This window comes from Cyprinodon tularosa, unplaced genomic scaffold, assembly GCF_016077235.1.
Source record: "Cyprinodon tularosa strain WSP-4 unplaced genomic scaffold, ASM1607723v1 ctg287, whole genome shotgun sequence".
Lineage (NCBI taxonomy): Eukaryota > Metazoa > Chordata > Actinopteri > Cyprinodontiformes > Cyprinodontidae > Cyprinodon > Cyprinodon tularosa.
Genome location: NW_024038993.1, coordinates 1,198,264 through 1,219,302, shown reverse-complemented (window position 1 = coordinate 1,219,302; position 21,039 = coordinate 1,198,264). Strand labels below are relative to the sequence as shown.

At 38.3% G+C, this 21,039-nt stretch overlaps 1 protein-coding gene across 1 annotated transcript in view; it reads right to left on the bottom strand.

Annotated features, from left to right (window-relative positions):
* The window catches only part of abcc6a (ATP-binding cassette, sub-family C (CFTR/MRP), member 6a), a 36,611-nt gene extending 16,282 nt beyond the window's left edge, over positions 1 to 20,329 (bottom strand). The window contains exons 1-6 of the mRNA XM_038290722.1: positions 19,876 to 20,329; positions 14,219 to 14,395; positions 12,974 to 13,099; positions 5,493 to 5,630; positions 1,185 to 1,307; positions 50 to 111 (exon numbers count right to left, since the gene is read on the bottom strand). Coding sequence (XP_038146650.1) covers positions 50 to 111; positions 1,185 to 1,307; positions 5,493 to 5,630; positions 12,974 to 13,099; positions 14,219 to 14,395; positions 19,876 to 19,917 — 668 coding nt within the window. The 5' untranslated portion in view covers positions 19,918 to 20,329. The remainder of the gene's footprint in view (positions 1 to 49; positions 112 to 1,184; positions 1,308 to 5,492; positions 5,631 to 12,973; positions 13,100 to 14,218; positions 14,396 to 19,875) is intronic.
* Between the last annotated feature and the right edge of the window lie 710 nt (positions 20,330 to 21,039).

Sequence of the window (21,039 nt, the reverse complement as noted above, 5' to 3'; positions counted from 1 at the left end):
AGTGAGTCAGTATGTAAAAAAATTAGAGGTTTTCAAAGAACCATCTTACCCAGTGAACCACCAGAAGAGGATCTTCGAGAGGAAAGAGGCATCTTCCACGGGACAAGGGTTCTGCAACAGATTAAAGACCAGACTTAATAGTTGTTTTTGCAGAAAAACGCTCACCACCAAGAGGCTTTTTAGAAACACACGCAGCCTCACCGAGGCAGAGCTGGCGGATGGTTGAATGCTATGCCTGTGAGGGGTGTGTTTGGGAACACTAATGTCTGTAAACAACCCGGTAAACTCAGGTGGTCCGCTATGTGGAGTGGAGGCCGTGAACTCCCAGAGAGCAGAATAAACAGGACAACGATGACGTTGATGAGGTCTAACGCAGAGGGAAACTGTGTCATTGCAAACTTTCCTACACACACACAGACTTTATGAAGAAACATTGTGTTCTTCTGACACAGACTTCATAGCATGGCCTCCACCCTGCCGCCCCCTTACCCGGGTGTTTTCACTCCTCATTATGACACTTTTACTTTTTTGTCTCTGGACTTCCTGTCTTCCTGTAAGTAACCGGAGGATATTGAAGAAAAGAGGAAGAGTAAAAAGAGGAGGACACACCACTGGGTGTGTCCACCACGCCAGACTGTGGCTGCTGCACCCCTAAGCTCCTCACCGCTAACCAACAGTAGGTTAGGGACTTTTCTAGCTCTTATGGCTCCGTCACCGGGGAAATATAACATCACAAGCTGTACCAGTTTGATTGATTAGGACTTTATTTTCAGTCACTGCTCAGCTGCCAGATATCAGGAAACTATATGTATATCAAATGTTTGATTGCTTTGTGTTATCTGTGTTAAGTAATGAGTTTCCTGTTATGCAGCCACAGATTACACATCTAGTCGTCACAAACTGAATGAGTTGTTGCAAAGATATGCAGGAGCCCCCTGTCAAACACACACACATACACACGCATACGCTGGTTCACACCCTTCTCATAGGAAGCCGGAGTTGTTAAGTATAAGAGGAATGAGGGGGGTGGCGTTTCGCATCACTTCCTCCAAAAGGCAAAAATGTCTTGAAAACAAATCAAAAACAAACAACCACAAAATAGCCACTTTGGCATTTTTGCTTCCTGGGTATCATGTCATCATACATGTAATCGCCGGAAACGGAATATATTCGCTTCTGCCTACCTTTTCCAAGATTGGTTTTCCCTGTGGAGCCTGGTCCGCAAAACAGCACAGGAAGAGCTGGGCCAGTTGGATCGAGAAGTAGGAGAAGAAGGCGAGGTAACGTACGATATCAGACGCAATGCCCTAAAGAAAAAGAGGACAATTAAAAGAGGCAAATATATTCAATTACGGAAACAATGCATTAAGTCACTCTTAAATTAGGCTAATCTGCTATCACTAAGGGAAGAAAATCTGAAATATTCAACATATTCTAATATGTCCAGATATCTACTGACCTCTTTATCTGTTCAATTGCCTTTTCAAAGAAATTACATAACAACCAATCATGTGGCAGCAACTAACTCTAGTTAAATATCTTAATTAGGTAAGGACTCACTGAAGTTCCAAACGAGCACTAGAATGGAAATAATATATATAAATAATAAATAACCAACCTAAAGTGCTGCCTGGTTATAAGTGCCAGATGGGATGGGTTGGTAGTTCTAGTTTTCAAATACAAATATTGGTTGGTTGACATAGAACAGTCAGATAAAGAGAAAATATCCAGAGATCAGTGCCTTATTGATGTCAGAGGTCTATAAAGAACCACTGGACTGCTTAGAGACAACAACAAGACAATCATCTTCTCTTTCCAAGTCAGAGATATATATCATTTTGCACTGAGTTTGACTTACAAACACAGTGCAAATACTACATATTGGTCAGAAAATAGCAGCTAGTGTTGCTGTGAGTTTTGGGAGGGAGATTTGGACTACAATTCATGCCTGATTCAAGGTTGAAAACATTTTAGGCTTAACCCTTAGCTACTCTGACCTATTTCTGAAAAACAAACAAAAAAATTTTTATTCTTAGATTTCACCAAAATCACTGTCTCTTGCTGCTTGTATTTTGAAAGGTTCATCCTGTTCAACACTTTCCAAGAAAGTAAACATTTTACTTTATGGTGGACCAAAACAAAAGTCTTGTTTTGACTTAGAAAATATGCAAATTGACCTGGACAAACAAACGGGTTCGCCCCTTAGGATTGGGTGACGTTTGGGTTCTTTGTTAGCCTGCACTACCGAACATTCTCTCAGAAAACAAACTACTGGAAAATCATGATTGAGAAACTATATGGAAAACTGACTACTGTAAAAAATAAAATAAAAAATGATGGCACCATGGCAATATGTTGCTTCCTGATTTAAATAGCTGTGCTTCAGTGAAGCAGGATTGCTTATCTATTTTATTTCTAAATAAGCTTTTAATTATTAATTATTTTTTGTTTTGTTTTTGAAGATTAAATAAGCTACTGTATGCATCAAAAACCGCAAAAAGTGGGAATGGAGCTTCATCTCCTGGCATTGTTCTGTTTATAATCATGACTATCAAAATAAAATAAATTATATTTCTCGTATATAGTAGGTGGTTACGTTTTTTTTTTCTAACTTCTACTTTATTGAAATGCACAGCATCCACTAGTTTATTGGGTGATTTGTTGCAACTTGTGTTTGAGTTTAGTTTTGCAAAAACCCAACGTGTGTTTATACAGCGTTGGCTATCCGACATCATGCAGCGTAGGATTTACGTATCAAGATCACATATTCAACATTGACATAAGCAACATCAGAGTGAAAACCCAATGATTTTATTGCTGTGTTTTGTGTGAATGAACCAAAAGCTGGTGTTGCCTCTCAGTCACGCATAGATCCCATATCTATAAATAGGGAAACTGTGGTTTTACAAGCCAGCACCCTCACTTTCAATCATGGGAGCAGCTTTAATATTAACCACTAAGAGACCTTTATAAAAAGCAGGATGTGTATGTTATTCTTGACATACAGGATTTGTGGCTTCTGGCAGTGTGCGTTGTGTACCGCTGGGAAAACTTAGTTGCCAGAGCCAGCCTGCATAGCAGCTGCAGCATTTGTGTGTATGTGAAAGTGGCAGCCCTTCCAAACAGTACAACTCTTTTCTCTGAGAAGTATGGAGTTTTGCCCAGAAAGCAGATATGAAGGGGCGCAATGGATATGGCCACACAGTGACAGAGTCAGTATGGTCAGATTGTGGGTGTGAAAAATTTAGGCCAGGCAGCTAAGAATGGCCAAACGTCCACAAACATGAACCCTGTCAACTAGGAGGGTCAATTATATAATGAGAATTAGATGTTTTAGTCAGAAAAAAAACAGGATTATGCAAGCTTAGATGTTGATAATGAAGAAAATGGCTGAACTGCGCCTCAGCTTTTACTTTGTGTAAACAGTTATACATGTAAAATAATGAATTCTAGCATTGCAACTGCATTCATGTATATTAAACTGATGCTGTTTTTAAAAGTTAGTAAAGGTCCAAATTCTATGTAAAAGCTCAATCATAACTTGATTTATCATATTATGGTGCACTTCAGTTAAACATTATCCAATCTAGCCGACTTAAGTTTAGCGCCATTTCTAAGTCCCCATTAAAGTCAGATGTAGACTTTTGGTAAAAATAATTAAATGAAGAAATACAATAAAATTGTCTCATTATTGAAAGAAAACAGTTTAAGAAAACCTCTCTGGTTTTATTCTGAATCTATCCACTGATGCTACTGAGTGCTGTCATTTTGATGTAACACACGGATGGCTCAGTCTAATTTTACAGAACCTACATTCAAAATCTGAACTCTTTATTTATTGTGTTGATGTAGGCTATCTGCTCCTGCATAGAAATGTTGAATTGTAGGAGCCGATCTAATGTTGATAAGCTAAAGCACCCCCCACGCCATGGGTCATCATAGGGAGGCTGTGTTCAGGGAGATGTTACGTGCATATTATTCACCACACATAACTGGGCATGTGAGCCATGTTTTTAAAATGTTAGGCTTTGCCATCGATGGCTAATTAGTTCCTCCGGATTGCTTTTTGAGTATTAGAGTAAAGGAGGGTATATATACAAGTGCATTTCACCAATACATTGAAAACAGCTAATAGGCTTCCTTCCAATTATTGTATTTATTGTTGACATATCAAAATCAGAAACAAAATCTTTAGTTACACACAAATGTTAGTGGCTGTAGAGTGAGACATTGCCAGAGCAATCGAGGGGAGATACTTTTGCATGGTATTCTTACATTATGTCTCAGCTTTGAGTAAAACCAGCAGCTTTTTTTTAAGTTAGAACATGTACCTACAGCATTCTATTTATTCCACTCTTTAAAGAAACAATGGCCCAGTTAATGTGTTAGCATTAAAGATTTAATCTCTAAGCAGCTTTTGTCCATACGGCTGTCAAAGGAGTCTTTGAGACCCAGAACTTTAAGATAAGGGATAAACAGTATGAGGTGTTGGTGCACCTCCAATAAGTTCACAAATGTGGTTTCGCAAAATATAAACATCTGCATCTAAGCTGCACATGGCTTTGCATTATGTGTGGATGCATACATTTTCATCTAGTTGTGTTTACTGTGGCGTAGGCCAATAAACACAGCGCTGACGTTTCTCTGGTCTGACCTTGGACTGCCATGTCTCACCAGCAGTTATCCAAGGGCCATCATTACTTTCCCCCCAAGCAGTGTGGGAATGTCACGCCGGGGACGATAAAATAGAAATATAGATGCATGCGAGTGTTTTTTATAGAAATGCAAATGCTGCTGTCCCATGGCTCCGTGTGTGTATGAGCGCTAACCTCTTCATACAACAATGATTACAAAGTCTGACAGGAGACACAGGAAGAAAGGGAGCACTTAAACACTCACTGCTTTGACCAGAATTGGCACTGTCATCCTCCAACACTTTGTGTTAACTTTAGGTTACCTTGGTTAAATCTCGGGCGAGAAATAGAAACTCTTTGCTGACACAGGGTATATCTCAAACTGTGCTCCAGGAGTCTTGTGTCTAGACTTTTGGTAAGAATAGAGCTGATTAGATATTCCAGCACTTTTAACAACATCGGTTCACTGAGTTCAAACCAAACACACAAACAGATTCATCATCAGGTCCTTATTTCCAGTTAAGGAGGATAATTTTAATTCTTCTGGTGTTTCGTGATATTTATTCTATAACTGAATTAATATATTTCAGTGTTTTTTATTAGCATTAAATATTAAGTTTTAAACAGCTTTAATTTCAGTTAGTATAAACTGAGTCAATTTCTGTCCTACGATGAATTTTTCTTTGAGCTGTTGAGTTCATTAAGCGGAAATTGATTTCAACACTGTTTCATTTGATAGATTAGAAAATGACAGAAATATAGACAATACCTAAAGAAGCAAAAGGAAATAATTATGCATTAGATATCTATCCTTAGCTTGAAAGAGATAATATTGGTGCTGTGAGGCTTTCTACCTACCTCATCTATGGCCAGCTGGATCTTTGCCCTTAAAGGTACCAGGGAACAAATAACAGACAAGACCCAGAACAAAAAGAGAAAAACGGAGGAGCGACAGCCTCTTATTCTTTCCAACTGGATGATGCATAATGCCAGGATCTGCAGAAAACATAAGGACAACAAATTCTGATTAATCCATAGAGTCAGAGAAATGAGGAACACAGAGAGAATCTATAACAGCAAACAGTTTTCAACATTTGTTGCTGACTCCTTTCCAGTACCTTCTGATATAAGCAGCTAGCATTGTTACTGATGTTTTTAGCTGTGCATAGGGAAAAGTGTAGACTTATTTCAGTCGTATGCATGCGTATGATGATGGTTTTAGAGAAATAACACAGATCTTTGGGAATTCCCTTGCTCGAGGCAGAAACCTGATTTGGCTGCCTTTTACGCATGCCTGGTAGGCCGCGCGCCTTGCGCACATTTTTCTGTGGTATTATAAACAGTCCTAAAAAATCTTGCCCTCCATGTTTTTTTCTAAAATAAAACAGATTCTGCTTTTGAACACAGCCATATGTGCACCCTTGACGGAATCGTGCAGTTTCATGCGAATAGCTATAATCTGGCCCCCCACTGAGTGGTTAGCAGAGCCGTTTGTTCAGTTAGTTTTTTTTGACAGTATTGCGGAGTGCAGGAAGAAAAGGGTTTCAAATAAGTGCATTGTTTGGAAACTCTTGGATGAGCCACAGCATTTTCCTATTAGAAAGTAGGTTTTGACAAATTATCATGACAACTTGTTGCTTTTAAAAATGTAACATTGTGATCATTTTAAGCATGGAGGCATGAACATTTACATTTGATGACTGTTACTGTCCCTTTTTTCATGCAAGGCAACATGTATGTAACAAAGGGATATGATTCAAAATGAAATCATTCAAAAGATAAATTTATGTCTATTATAGCATTATGTAGATTAATTACAAGCAGACTCACGTTTTCAAGCCGTTTTTTCCAGTTATTAAAATGATGATAAAATAAAATAAAATAACATAAATATAACACTGCATCAATAGAATTACATTATAGCTAAAACTTTGTGAAAATTATGTTTAAAAATTGCTGATAGGTTGGCTTTTTAAAAGTGACTTTACTCTGACAAACAGGCCTAATTGGAGCATTCTTTGTATTTCAATGAATATCTACCATATATTATCAATATTTAACATGCAAATTATTATTTCATTGACTTTTGAACTGAATATTTTTAGTGTTTAATATATATTTATTCAATTCACATAGTATAAGAATATGAAAGGAATTACAGAAAGGAATAACAAAAAGCAGGTAATAAAAATATAAACAATCCCTCCCCCCCCCCCCCCCACCCCCCACTGTCGTTTATAAAATCGACAAAAACATAACAACACACAGCATAGACCATCAAAAAGGAGGTAGTAGACAGATAATTGAAAAATAATAACCAGAATACCATACAGATTCAATCTTGTAATACTGTAGATGGTTGGCTGAAAAAGGTTAAGAAAGGTCTCCAGACTTGATAAAATTTCTTTTCAGAGCCCCTCAAAACAAAGCGAATTTTCTCCAACTTAAGGTGGAACAGCACATCTTTCTGAACTGAATATTTTTAACATATCTCAAACAATTGTAAAAATGCACAGAATCAATTGATCCAACAGACAATTGTCAGTCTCATTGTTAACTCTGATATCCTTTTATGTCTGTCACAATCAAACTAGCATTTATTTTCATTTGGCTTAGTATAGGCATTAATCTGGACAAAATTTTGGCAGGCCTAAAGTAAAAATTTGTAACTTTTGGTCAATAGCGGAGCCAGGGAGGTAACTTTGAAGTTTAGCACCCCTGAAAGAAACCAGCATCACTGCACTGTCACAAAATAAAACAGTCTCCCTCCATGTTATGGAATCTGATTGCAGGACCAGCAGACTGAGAGGTGATGATAAAAACACAAAAACAGTCTCCCCTTTAAATTAATCAGAGAACCAGAAATATGTCTGAGCAGTTGTCATGTCTATTTTTTTTTTCTTTTTTATTAAAATCAACATTTAGCTTAGTTAGCTTTTGTGTTCAAGGTTGTTCAGACTGCTGTAAAGTGGCCCTCAGGATCACATGACTCATTCAGTGATGCATCCGATCATCTCCAGTTATATAGTCGTTTCTTGAGAAGGGCAGTCCACACAGACCATCAATAGATGCCAAGTGCTGAATAATGAATAATTATTTGATATACCTCAAAAAAGGCTAATACTTGAGTCAGATGTTATGCAGTATTGCTTTAATACCTCCGTAAAAGACATTTCATCCCAGCGCTGTGTGTCTCGAGCCCGTAATATCATCAGGCACCCCTCACACCCCCACCATGGACTGTTCTCCCTGCTACCCTATGAGAAGTGGCTTTGCAGCATTTGGTGCAGAGCCAACAGGTTCTGGAACATCTTTTTCCCTGCTGCCATAAGACTTTTGAACTACTGAAACTCTAGTAAAGTCACAAATCTAGACTCCGCATCACACTGATAACATCATTTTGGACTACATGGTGAATCTTCAAAATATAACAACTCAGTGTTTCTACTGCATTTTGCACCATATCTATTTATTTATTTTTGCACTGCCCTGAACCTTCCACATCAATGCCTTTTGCACCATGTCTCTCCTACACTGTTTACATTTTGATCAATGCATCACTTTATAAATGGAAATGTGCATTTTACTGCTAAGCTACTGCTCACTCAGTCTAGAAAAACTGTATGTGTCCAAATTTTGTTTTGTATACACTCTGTGTACGGAAGCCGAGAGCAGTCGTGTCCCTTAGATACTTTTTCACTGTGGTTTTCTTGAGAAAACAAGTACATTTTCTCATTATCTAAAGATAAGTAAAGCCTTTTTCTCTTGATAAAAAATGATAATGTTTTCATTCGAAAGCCGTTTTCTCGTCATAACCAGATGATTGGTGTGTTAAAACGGATTACATCCTTCAATACCAAAACAGCGCAAGAGGATTTAAAAGTCATGGCAGCCTATGTGTAATTCTGTAAAAAATCCTGTATTTAACTTTTAGGTAACAAGACGATGTTGTTGGTTTGATGATTTACTTCCACTTCTGATACATAAGCAATTAGACCTATGCTTCCGGCGCCTTAGCGCAGGGTGTTTTCTGAACAGCCCTGGTGTTAAGGCTGTAACAGGTATAAGATGCAATTAACCTGAGTCCCAATTAAAGATTTCCATTAAAAAACTGTTCTATCCCATGCAATCCATTCATAAACCACAACCTGACAATGAGTGAAAGGAAAAAGGAAACAAAAAAAACTGATTATTTGGGCACACGTGATACCGTGACTGCATAACCACGGGCACCACAGGCAGGGATGGACTGGGAATCCAGGGCTGTGGGCCAGCCTTATTTCATTACTCCTACAGGTTAATCATCTCGTTATCTCGAGAAATCAATAACTGTTTTCTCGTGATAACAAGATAATTATCTTGTTATCTCAAGAAAACAATTAATTGTTTAACCGTAATAACAAGATAGTTATGTCATTTTCTTGAGAAGACAAAGGAAGAAAAAAATAAGTCGAGTACCAACGCTCTCAGCTTCCATACTCCTACAACAAAGTTTGTCTAAGTCTAATTCTAAGGTTTCAATGAAAAATATTAAGTTTTAAGTTTTTAAGTATATTAAAAATATAGTTCAGAAACCGCAGAATTGTTCAAACATACTTTTCCTGCATTTTGAAATGTTTTGATTAAGTTGCTAGAAATTTCCCACTTTTTTGGCCTGCTGTCAGTCAGCTCTGTATACCAGTTTCAGGAAGGGAGTTTTTTTCTTCAGATAAAGTTGTCAGTGTAAAAAGTTTTTTTTTTATAGAGGCACAAAAAAATAAACAACAACAAAGTAGAAGTAAAATTTGGGAACAAGATATGAAGGTAAGCATTTCTGCCTATGAAATTAAAAGCCTTATGAGGTTTTCAGTGTTACTTATAAAAACAGTCTGTTGGCCAAACACACTTTGACTACTTTTTTTAAAAACACATGTCACTTCATCTACTGCAGATCACATAACTCAAGAGATCAGCATTTTTAAGATTCTCATATATTTATTTGCACCTTCATTTTCTGTTGCAATAACTTGAAACTTCATTTTTAAGGCCACCAGAAAGCATGGATCTATTTTCTAGCAGGTTCCTGCTCTGAGTTGCCTGTTGCTGCAGACATCATCTCTGTTTGTTTGTACAACAACAAAGGGTGGAGTTAACTCCATCACTTTGGTCTGAGAACCAATCCCTACCTTTTAATTAAATGGCAAGTGTGTAGTGCTATGGAGAGGAATAAGATGTTTACGTCATTGGGTTACTGATTTAGCTGCTGATGTGTCTACTTATCATCTATAGTAACCATGGTTTAGTCTATACTTTAAGCAAGAAGGGGCAGAAAAAAGTTGGTCTGCTGTATGTCTGCATGAAGAAATCAAGATGTTATTTCAAGCACCATGCAGAAAATGTTATCTTTTAATAAAGATAAATTTGGTAAGTAAATTGAACGATTGGCAAGAGGCTTTTGACAGGATTTTGTGGTTGCCTGTCGTTAAGCCTTCAGCTGTGAATGATTATATCCTCAAAATAGATCATCTTTTTTGGGGTGCATCCCTAAATACAAGAGACGGTTCAGTATATTTTTGTCTAAACATGTGCGTGTGTTTACTCAGGCATCTTTAAAGACCACAGGACGGTAAACCTGTCTGACCTTTAGAGAGGGAGACTAAGAAGGACCTGTATCTGTCTGCAGCGAGAGAAAGCCTTGCAGGTATAACTCTGCAGCTTCCTGGGTCTGTTTTAGGACTCTTTGCAGGCATTTAGCACCGCTTTATGGCTGTGTAACTGTAGCATCCACTTTTGTGAAAACATAAACAGCATTTTAAATTGTCATGCCACCCATGTAAGGCAGCACCACACCTCCTTCATTGTGCCTACATGTACTGCTTAGGTATAATTTAACAACTGTTGGAAATGAGTAAGTTCCCCGTTTTGAGAAACAACCACAACTAGAACCGTTCTCTGATTGCATACCATCCCTTATTTCTTATATATATTTTTCTGTATCCTGGCCAGCCCACATGCCACCACGATAAAGGTCATAAAGGGCATGGTGGTTTAATTCATGATTTACTGAGGTAGAACATAAACAACATCTGTTGAAAGTAAATACTTTTTCAAAAGCTCCTCAGAGAGAGGACTGACTTACGGAGGCTAGTTAAACCCCATGTGATGGACTGGTCATCTGTGCATGGTGATAGACACCAGCCCCTTGTGACCCTGGATGGATGGATGGCTGGATGGATGGATGGATGTAAGGATAGACAGATGGATGGATAAATGGATGGATGGATGGATGGGTAGATGGATGAATGAATGAGTGGTCGATGGATGGACGGAAGGTTGGATGGACGGAAGGACAGACGAATGGATGGATGGATGGATGGATGGACGGACGGAAGGAAGGAAGGACAGATGGAGAGATTGATGGATGGATGACTGAGTGGTCGATGGATGGATGGACGGATGAACATATGGATGGGTGGATGGATGGAAGAACAGGTGGATGGTGGATGGATGTGTGAAGTGATGGATGGATGGGTCGGTAGACGGGCGGACGGACAGACAGGTGGACAGCCGCATGGATACGTAGAACTAACCCTGAAAATTATATAATGCTGAAGCAGAATGCAAAAATTTAAAAAATTTGATCCATGGCTTTCAAAACAATCTGCAAAATTTGCTAACTTTGTATTCAATCCCTTTTACTCAATACCGCTTTCTAAATATGGTGCAACTGACTGCCTTCAGAAGTCATCTTCGTATACATAATAAGCCTAGGAGACATTCAATCTCAGTGGAAATCCAGCTGTCCAGTGAAAGCTTCCCAGGTTTGTTCAGCATTATGACAGGGCACATAAGATGGAAGACAGATGAAGCTAAACACAGGCCAAACCTTTGCAGAGAATAGAGGCTGACTGGTATATAAAAAAAGCATATTCCTAAAGTGGAATGGCCAAGTCAGGGTCTAGACATTTGTCCATTTGAATGTCTGTGGTAGTGCTGGGAAAACTCTGATTTAAATCTAACTTTGCTTAAGATATTTTTCAAAAAACCAAACAAAAAAAAAATAAAATAAGCTGGTTCAGACAAAGCCTAAAACTTTATGTAATTTTAAAACTGAATCAAAATGCAAAGACAGGCTGCTCTTGTCATATTTCTGCTTATATGTGATAAAATCCATGGCACATTTTCTCCACTTAAAAATCACACACTTCTCTGTTTTGGTCTCTGAAATTAAGTCTCAAAAAATACATTGGGAAATGTGGTTTCAACATACCAGAATTTTTTATTTTTTTTTCTGTCATTGAGCTTTTGCTGAGTAATTTACTACTACATATCTGACCTGTATGAACTTTCTTCAGACACCAGAGTGAGTAAAACGGATTTTGAAGTATGGCCATGAAGAAATCTCATTTGTTTTACTTTTTGCTTAGTATAAACCACATTACACCTTAAATACAGTTTTGGTCAGCACAATGGCACTTAACACCTTCTGTCCAAGCGTACACCTGAAGCTAAAAAAAGACAGAATCAGTCTGTGTAATTAGGGTTCACATAAACCACAATTGTATATCTTTAACTTTATATTTAGTGGGTTTTGTGTTTCTTATGAATAAAAAAAACAAATGTTTGGGGCAAAAACAGATAACCTCATGATAAAGGAAATAGTTGTTTTCTCTAAGTGCATTTAAAGCATAAAATTAGTCTTGATGAACCTTCATGAGTAGATTTGCCTTCTGCTTTAAACTGCTACAGAGAAACCAAAATACCCTAATGCTGTTTACTTTTTAACTGTATTAGTTTTTATTTTAAAGTCTTAAATATTTTTTTCACACGGGGTTTTTTTCTTGCTTCACATGGTCTGTTTCTGACAACGTACCTCACAGGTTTTCATGCTTTGGATCTTTGCACATCAGCACTTTATGCTGACCCCCACATCAAACAATAATGAATGCCATGACATTTGTACTCTGAACTCTGATGATTGATTGTCCAATATGTGTGTGCACTGTTTACAGGTAACTGCTATATTTACATTGTCCTTGACACTATAAGTCCGTAAAATATCTTTGCACCCTTGTGTCTGGCCAACACACTATGTTTACTTTATGTGTATTCCCTCATATCTTTGCACAGTTCTGCGAAACGGCAGGTTATAGCGTCAAATATTCCCCAAAAGTTCTCTGTTTCTCAGAGCAAATCAGTAAGAGAGTGAAAAGGCAAATCTGTCGATGCATTTTTTTTCTTCTTTCATAAAGCCAAGTTGAGTAGTTAAGGTATTTCTACAGTTCTATAAAAATATTATTAATTTATACCTAAAATGGATTGTAATACAGCATCTGTGTAGAAAGATTCCTAGAACTTACCACTGTCATGCTGCGTATGATGGGGCTAAGTAGAAAGACCATGTGATGCTGGATGTCTTGACTTCTTTCTAGTAGGATGTAGAAGAACTCAACAAAACCAAAAGAGGCGAGCAGAAAACCCAACACCTGAAAAAAACAAACCAAAAACAATCTTCAAACTATAGATTTGAAAACATCTATAGATATAGTCAAAATGGCTAGTAAGTTTCTGTTATCATTAAGGCCTGCAAAACCTGCTTTGGGGATATGTCCTGCCAAGTGTGTGTGCATTGATGTTAGTCCTGTGTTGCCCTGTGAATCTGCAGGTATTAACCAGGTGTAGAAAATGTGTGGGTGGATGGATATTTCATACAAGTGTTGCATAATGGTACAGCTGTTAGCATCACAGCAAGAAAGGTTCTGTTTTGCCATTCTGGTCATAGACTTTTTTCTTATTGTCCATTGAGGCATTTTTGTAGAGACACTGTCTTTCTACCACAAGCTCAATATTATGGTTATTGCCCACTCTTTTTCACTCCTGGAAGAGAACGTGTTATTACATATTTTAACTACTTTCCAAAAAAGTAAAAAAACAATCTACTGGACTTTGTTTCCACGTGTCACGACGTTTCATATTTAACTACTGTAAAAGTTGGTCTTCTGAATGACTTCAACTTGTTCTGACTGTACCCCACCTCTAGACCATCAATCTCTGAAAATAGGTTCTTCTTTTAGGGGTGGCAGAGCGGTGAAATATTCACAGTAAAACATATCCTGTGTTTGCATATGTTGATTTTGCGTCTGCTCCTCATTAGACTTACTACCTTTTACTTTCCAAAAATGCATGTTAGAGTAATCTGCCTCTCCAAATTGCTCCAACATATACATGTGCTCATGATTGTGTATACAGTGTATCTGTGTTTGCATGTGAACCTATATAGGGTTTTACTCCACAACTAGGTTGTTGTCTGCTGGAGATAGGCACAGGCCCCATCTGAACCCTGCATCGATTTAGCAACTATAGAAAATGAGTACATGGATGTTGCAAACAATGATTTCACAGTGCAACAAGTCCTTGTGTAAGAGTGCCCATGCATGGTTGATTTTTCTGTATGCCTGTGTTGGCCCGGTAAAGGACTGGTATATTACTAAAGCTATTACCTGTCTCTTGATTATTGACCTCTGAAGATATGCATCAGTTCCTTTAATCTTCCACAAAGCGTCGAGTCAAAAGTTGGTATAGAAAATTAATAAATGTAATCTCACCATTTTGGCGATGCAGAGCCAGGACATCTGAATCCGTCCACGGTCATGACAGTAGAGGTGAACACAGTAGAAAGGGACCAACAACCATAGGTAGACACAGGGGACCCACACTAGAACTGTGTTCTGGAAACACTGGGTCAGGTCTGGGTTAGCGGTGTACCATGTTCGGTTCCAGTCCTGAAATAATGACATAAAAATAAGAATTGCTAATCGTTTGATCAGATATCAGAAAGTCACTTGGGTTATTACTTTTATAGTTAAACAAACCAAATTTATAGAACTCTCTATTCATAAAAAACTACTCAAAGCATTTATTTATTTATTTGCACTTACAATTGCCTCACACAAAGGGTTAAGGGCTTAGCATTGCAGCACATGTAAACAAAAAGAAGTTTGAATCAAACCGGCAATTTTCCGACTACTCTACCCACTGACCTGTAGTTGCAAAAACACTTAAAGTAAAACATTCAAAAGTGCCTAAGGTTCCAGACTTTGTTGCAGGTTTGCAGCACTGTATGCCAGCCAACTGGGAACTTGGGCTATTTCATGACAATCTTAGCTGCAAGAAACATTCTTTTAACATGAGGTCAGTTTAGGAAATGTTCCGACATTTCTGTCTGGCCACCAAAGAAAAGTAGAACGATCCAGTGCCAAACTGGTGCACAAGAAACAAACAAAGAATTTGGGACAAAAGTTTTGGGATTATACAGCAGCGGCAGAGCTTCATTGTGATGTCTTTGTTTAGAAAATATAGTGGGCTAAGTGGCTTGTTGTTCTTTTGGTTCCCTTGTTTATCACCTCCTCTGCCTAATGAGGGACAGGGCTGTGTTAACGAGACTGCCCTGCATAGTCACTGCAGGAAGCAGTTTATGGCTCTGAGCATGGTAGAGGAGTCTGGACCACTGGTAGAACCCCAACTAGGGTAAAGTGGAGTGGCCAAATTGGTGGCAGCTGAGAGGCCGATATGTAACAACTATTCCTCTGCAGCCTGGTGAGCAGATGAGTTAGACTTTGCACACACATTTGAAAAATTTGTAATTTTTGTCCCCGATGCCAAAAGATCTGAAATCAGAATTATTTTACATCTTTGCCCATGGAATACCACACACTGTGCATTTTTGTAAATCTCTGAATCTCAACTGGTTAATGTTTTTGCATTGGATCTCTTTTGCAGCTACAAGTACAAAATCCTTCAAGTGATCTAAACGAGTGGGAGGCTATTTTCACAGTCCCTTCTGATTCCTGTGGTCAATGGCAGGTAGATGTTCATAGCCCCGTCATGAAAAAGTCTAAACTGTCAAACCTCCTCCTTGTACTTTCTTCTGCAGTTTGCTCATCCTTTGCCAGAAGGGTTGCAGTAAGCTTGTCCGGGCCAGCAGCTACTGCAAGGGGTCTATTTTTACCAGAAAAACACAATGATGTGAAGGTAGAGAGCAGAGACGATTTATGTGCCAAATGTGCAAAATTTATTTATTTATTTTTACGAATTCAATTTTTTTAACCTTTGGGTGCAGATGATTACAGAAACTGACAAAGGCTTTCACAATCTTCACTTTGAAAAGGCTTTTAAAACAGTATAAGTGGGCTGATGGGAGCGCATGTAGTGTAGAAAGGAGAAGGACCCTGTAATTTCTGTGAGTGTCAATCTCTCTGTCAACTCTCTTGTCAGCATCGCCTTGTCCTGTCATTCAAATTATAGGTCAGGTTGAGCAAAGTGGGAGAAACTAAATATACAGCTATTCTTGTGGATTGAATCTTCTCAAATGAGCAAACCCCCCCCCCCCCCCCCCCCCACACAAATCTTAGCTGTACTGTAGCTCAGATGATTCAATTCAGTTTATTTAGATGGTGCCAATTCACAACACATCTCATCTCAAGGCACTTTACAGAGACAATTCAAACAGATCATACAGTAAAATTAGAAAGTTTTCTTTCTAAGGAAAACCATCTCATTGCATTGACTCATTGACTCGAAAGTAATCCCTCACAACAAGCATGCTCATAGTGACAGTGGAGAGGAAAACTCCCTTTTTAATAATGAAGTTGCTGAATTGTTTTTTTTTCTCTGAAATCAGCTGTTATTCTCTTGTGAATAGCTGATGGTTGGACAGAAATCAATTAAATTCAAATAGATTTTATTTTATTCTTAAGAGATAGAAAATGTTGTTGATGGATGTAAGGACCATTGACATGTTTTTGTGTATGGTGACAGCTGTGGATAGTAAGCATCTTCTGTAGCAGTCTGTGTTGGTCCTGAAGCAGGTCTAGAGAAGCCTCTGACTAGGGAGTGTTGGTCTAGTGGTTAGAGGAGTGCGCTTGGGCTCTGAGAAGGTTGCAAGTCAAAGGTTTGATCCCCACAGCCTCCACTTTGGGTTCCTGAGCTAAACCCATATCCCCACAGTGCTCACTTGGTGCCACACTATGGCAGCCCGCTGCTCCTCAACGGAATGGGTTAAATGCAACACACTATGTTTACTTTAGGTGTATGAGTAAATTTCCCCATTGTGGGACAATAAAGGGATTTATACATTTACAAGACACAGTTATTGTACCAAGGTCTGATGAAGAGTATTCTCAGAGTTTCCCTTAATGCTCATCATTTTTTGAAAGATTCTTTGAAAATCCATCTTCAGAGGCTCCAGAGTTTCTAAAACAGAAGCAACCTTCTTTTTCAGCTCTTCCAGCTTCTTTATGTCAACTGCTCTTTTGCTGCAACCTCAACAGATAATGGCAGAAGAACTCACACTATACTTGATAGACAGAAGATATGTACCATCTTGCTGCAAGCACTAAGGACCTAAACTTCCTCAAGAAGTACAGTCTGCTCTATCCCTTCCTGTAGACGACTTCATAGTTTTGTCTCCAGTGCAGTCTGCTGTCCAGGTGAAGACAGAGATTTTTAGGACATAGTAGCAGTCTGACGTAGTGTTAGCATTTTTAGTTGTGTTGTTTTTATTGTTCAAAAACTCATGTGGAATATATGGATTAAAAAACAATCTAGTTATACTCAATCTTTAGAAGGCAACGTGAATAGCTGATAAATACAAAGAATTCCCTGTTTTGATGGAAAGAGTAATTGCAATTTCCTGCGTAGCAAGCCAGATTGTATATCTATATTGTATGTCTAAGCCTAAGGACAGCTTGCAGTAAAGCACCCTGCAGTAGCATTAGAACACATATTTTGCCATAGTATCTATCAATAAAAATACTAAAATGATATGGGGCTAACATATTTTTTAGAAGAATATTTGAAATACTTACAATTATGACCCTATAATGTCAATTAATTTGCTACCGAAAGGTGAAATGTTGCTGCTTGAAAGTTTTTGACCAAGAATCTTTTTCTCTTAGCTGAAACATATAGCTCCCTGAGTACCAGCATATTGTACCCCTTTCCCACTGGCCGAAAAACCAGTTTAAACCCAGAAGAATCGGCTTTTAGTGGCAATGGTGACACCTCACAGACATGTGTCTAAGCGGGTCAAAATGACTCGGTATGATCGGCATGCTTTGGCAACACCAGTCGGTTGACCTGCCAAGTTAAGTGACATCATCAAGCGCAATGAATGGACATCAACACACCGAGCCAGCCAGGCCTGATCTATTAAGCCCAAAACAACTTTGTCTACATTTGATAAACATGGAGCAGTGCTAGTAAGAGGGATTCAGACACATTAAAAAGCGAAACAATATAGCACGCCTATTATACCCTGGCTTCCCTAAAAATTGTTCTCCATTGTTTACTTTCCTGTTTGCTGTCATACTGGTGAAATCAATGCTAACCCAGCGTGATGATGTCATTAGACACGCATCGAGAGCCACAGAGGCCACACAGCTTGCGAGCAAGGGGTTAGACCCAGCTTTTGTGCAAATGGCAAGGGAACCAAAGGCCGATTGTTCGTGATTCGACACATGTTTGAAAAATGCGTTAACCCCGTATTTTCAGTAGGAACAAGGCTTTGGTATAACATTGGTTCAGAACTGAAAGGTGTGGTACTTGACTTCCTTCATCATAAAGTAATATATATATATTTTTTTTCAACTAATAAGATCCGTTTCTAACAGTAGATATGTTGCATATTGCAAATTGATGTGAGCACCTTTTCTTTATGAAACTCCCTATTCAAGCACATTACCATAAGGCTGATCTGGGTTTGCCTCAGATGAACCTTGAGAAAATGAAATCCACAAATCCTAGAGCAACAGCTTGGCTTTCAGGTTTCCTTTGGATCACCCTCAATTAGTATAGCCTTTCATTGTGGGTTGTCGTGTAAGAAATGATGGAAACACAGGTTTGGTGGTTTTGTGGAAAATCTTTTTTTTTAGCTGATGAAGTAACATCAAAGAACATCTTGCTGTTCACCACTTAGCAGATAGAGATAAATCCATTCATGCCATAATGTAAACCACAAAGCCATTATAAAACAAATGTATGTAATGTTACTTTTTTCCAGAGGTCACGTGATTAAAGTTCAGTGACTGACCTCTCACTCTCTCTCTGTACAGATTAGTCATGTTATTTTTGTGCTCACACGTGTTGCATGCTTTGCAACAGACTGAACTTGATGGCATTCAACCTCATTTTGGGCCTGTTTACCTTTTACAAACAGTTCTTTTATCTTTATCCATTTGCAGGGTCTGTTAGCAGAAACTTTGTGACAGCATTTCAAAGGTATGTAAAATGCTGATTCAGTTCATGACTCAAGGTACTGTGCAGCAAACATGGCACAAAAAACTTGTTACAACATCCAGTACACTGACGCAGATGTAAGAGAAAGTGTATTTTTAAAGGTTTGTGGAAAAGGCAGCTGTACATAAAACATAGTTTACATTTGCTCTCACAACAAAGCATGACGAGCATTGTTATGAGGTTTTGCAGAAGCAGAAACAAGAGCATTAGCTGAAATGAGATCCACAACCAAAAAAGGGGCGGTGGACACATGTTAGGAAGCAATGTTTTCTCCTCTAGATGGCTTGCAGCCATTCTGCTACTTTTTAACTAAGATCCAAAATATGGCTTTACTAATTTAACCTTTTTTTTTTATCTTTTCACCACAACAGCTAGGACTATGTTGTTGCAATTACCAATACACAGCATGTTGGTGAGGCATGTCGGTGATGGATACCACATCTGTAAGATAAATTAAACCTAGGAAGACCAGAACATGCCCAGGGGCTTTTCTTTCCTTGCAGATAAGTTGTGCAGTATTTTGATTTGAAATCCATACTACAAGCTGCTAGATTCATCATTATTATCACCATTGTCCTTGGTGGTTATTGGCAGTTTGTGAAGCATGGTATTGTAAGCAGACAGATAATAATTAAGAGAAATCAATGTCGCAGGCAAAAAAAAAATCATACAGATCTTGAGGAAAAACAAGATAAGTAAAACAAGGTTTTATGAGCAACAGTTTACCACATTAGTGTTAAACTGATGCAAAGAAGACAAGATGGAGAATAACACTTAATATTTTTAATAACTTTGATTGTGTCAGAAACAGAAAAGTTGTAAAACATTAATAACAGAGCTGCATAAGCTTGTTTTTTCTAACAGTATAAGCAAAACAAAACAAAACAAAACAAAAAAAAACAAGAAAAGCACGCAAAAAACGCAAACAGATGTGTTTACAAGGTCAGGGAATACATCACAAACTCACCCACAGAGGGTCCAGGCCACTCAGTCTGCAAAAGGCATCCATCCACTCTCTGGTTTTTTCCTCCACCGGCGCTCTGCTTGTAGGAGTTGAACAGGCCTCCTCCCCACTCAGCAGACTTTGCTCACACACTCACACGCTCTCTCTCCGCAACAGCACTAGTGTGTCAATATGTGTGTGTATTTGATTTGGGCTAATTCGGTCAATTATTGCACTCTTTTTCTATTATAAGTTACTTTCAGGGGTTAAGCTTCTGTGTTTCTTAGTGTGCTCTTTAGATTTCCTTTAATAAAACATCTTCTATCTGAACTAAGCACTTTTTCTCCCTGCCACCCTGACTGTAACTGCTGCTGACCTGAGATCCGGTGTCTTTCTGACTCCCAGTCAGCCTGAATGCCGTTTATGAGTGAGTCTCCTTGCTGGGTGGGTGGAAATATTTCTCTCTCTCTCTCTCTCTCTCTCTTTCTTACTCACTCACTCACTTACTTACTCACACCCCTCTTTTCTGGATTTTGATCAAAACACCACTTCCCTCAATGGGATGACAGTCCCACACCCAGACACACTCCTCCCGGGTTCACTCTCTGCCCCCTACCTCCTTTCTCGCTCCTTCTCCTGCCCACTCTTCCCTCATCCCAAACAGACCAGTTGTCTGGCCACAAAGCGTCTGGTTTTGCACAGAAATACCTTTTAAACTAAGACGAGACACACTCCAATAAACGCCATGCTTATAGGATTTGCTTTTTATATAAATCCAAGATAATGGCAAGTAAAGACTGTTTTCCTGTTTTAGATTTATAACACACTGTTTCAGTTTTCAAGGTCAAATGTAAAACATATTTTTCCTCTTCCTTTACACTAACAGAAAATAAAATATTATAGTGCTTTAGAAAAGTAATACATGTCTTTGATTTTTCAAAATTCTGTCATATTGCAAAGAGGGATTGCAAAGTATTTCAATGAGAATTTATCTTATAGATAGAACTAATAAACCACCTGTAATGAAATATACATCATTCTTTGCTTTTATCAATGCATCCTAAAAAGCCCTTATAGTAGCAGTATATAAAACTAATAAGCTTACTTTTTTAAATGCTTAAGGCTAATTACATTTATGTTTCAGAAAGTAAGACTTAATAAGCTGATGTTTTAAAATGTCCTTGCTCT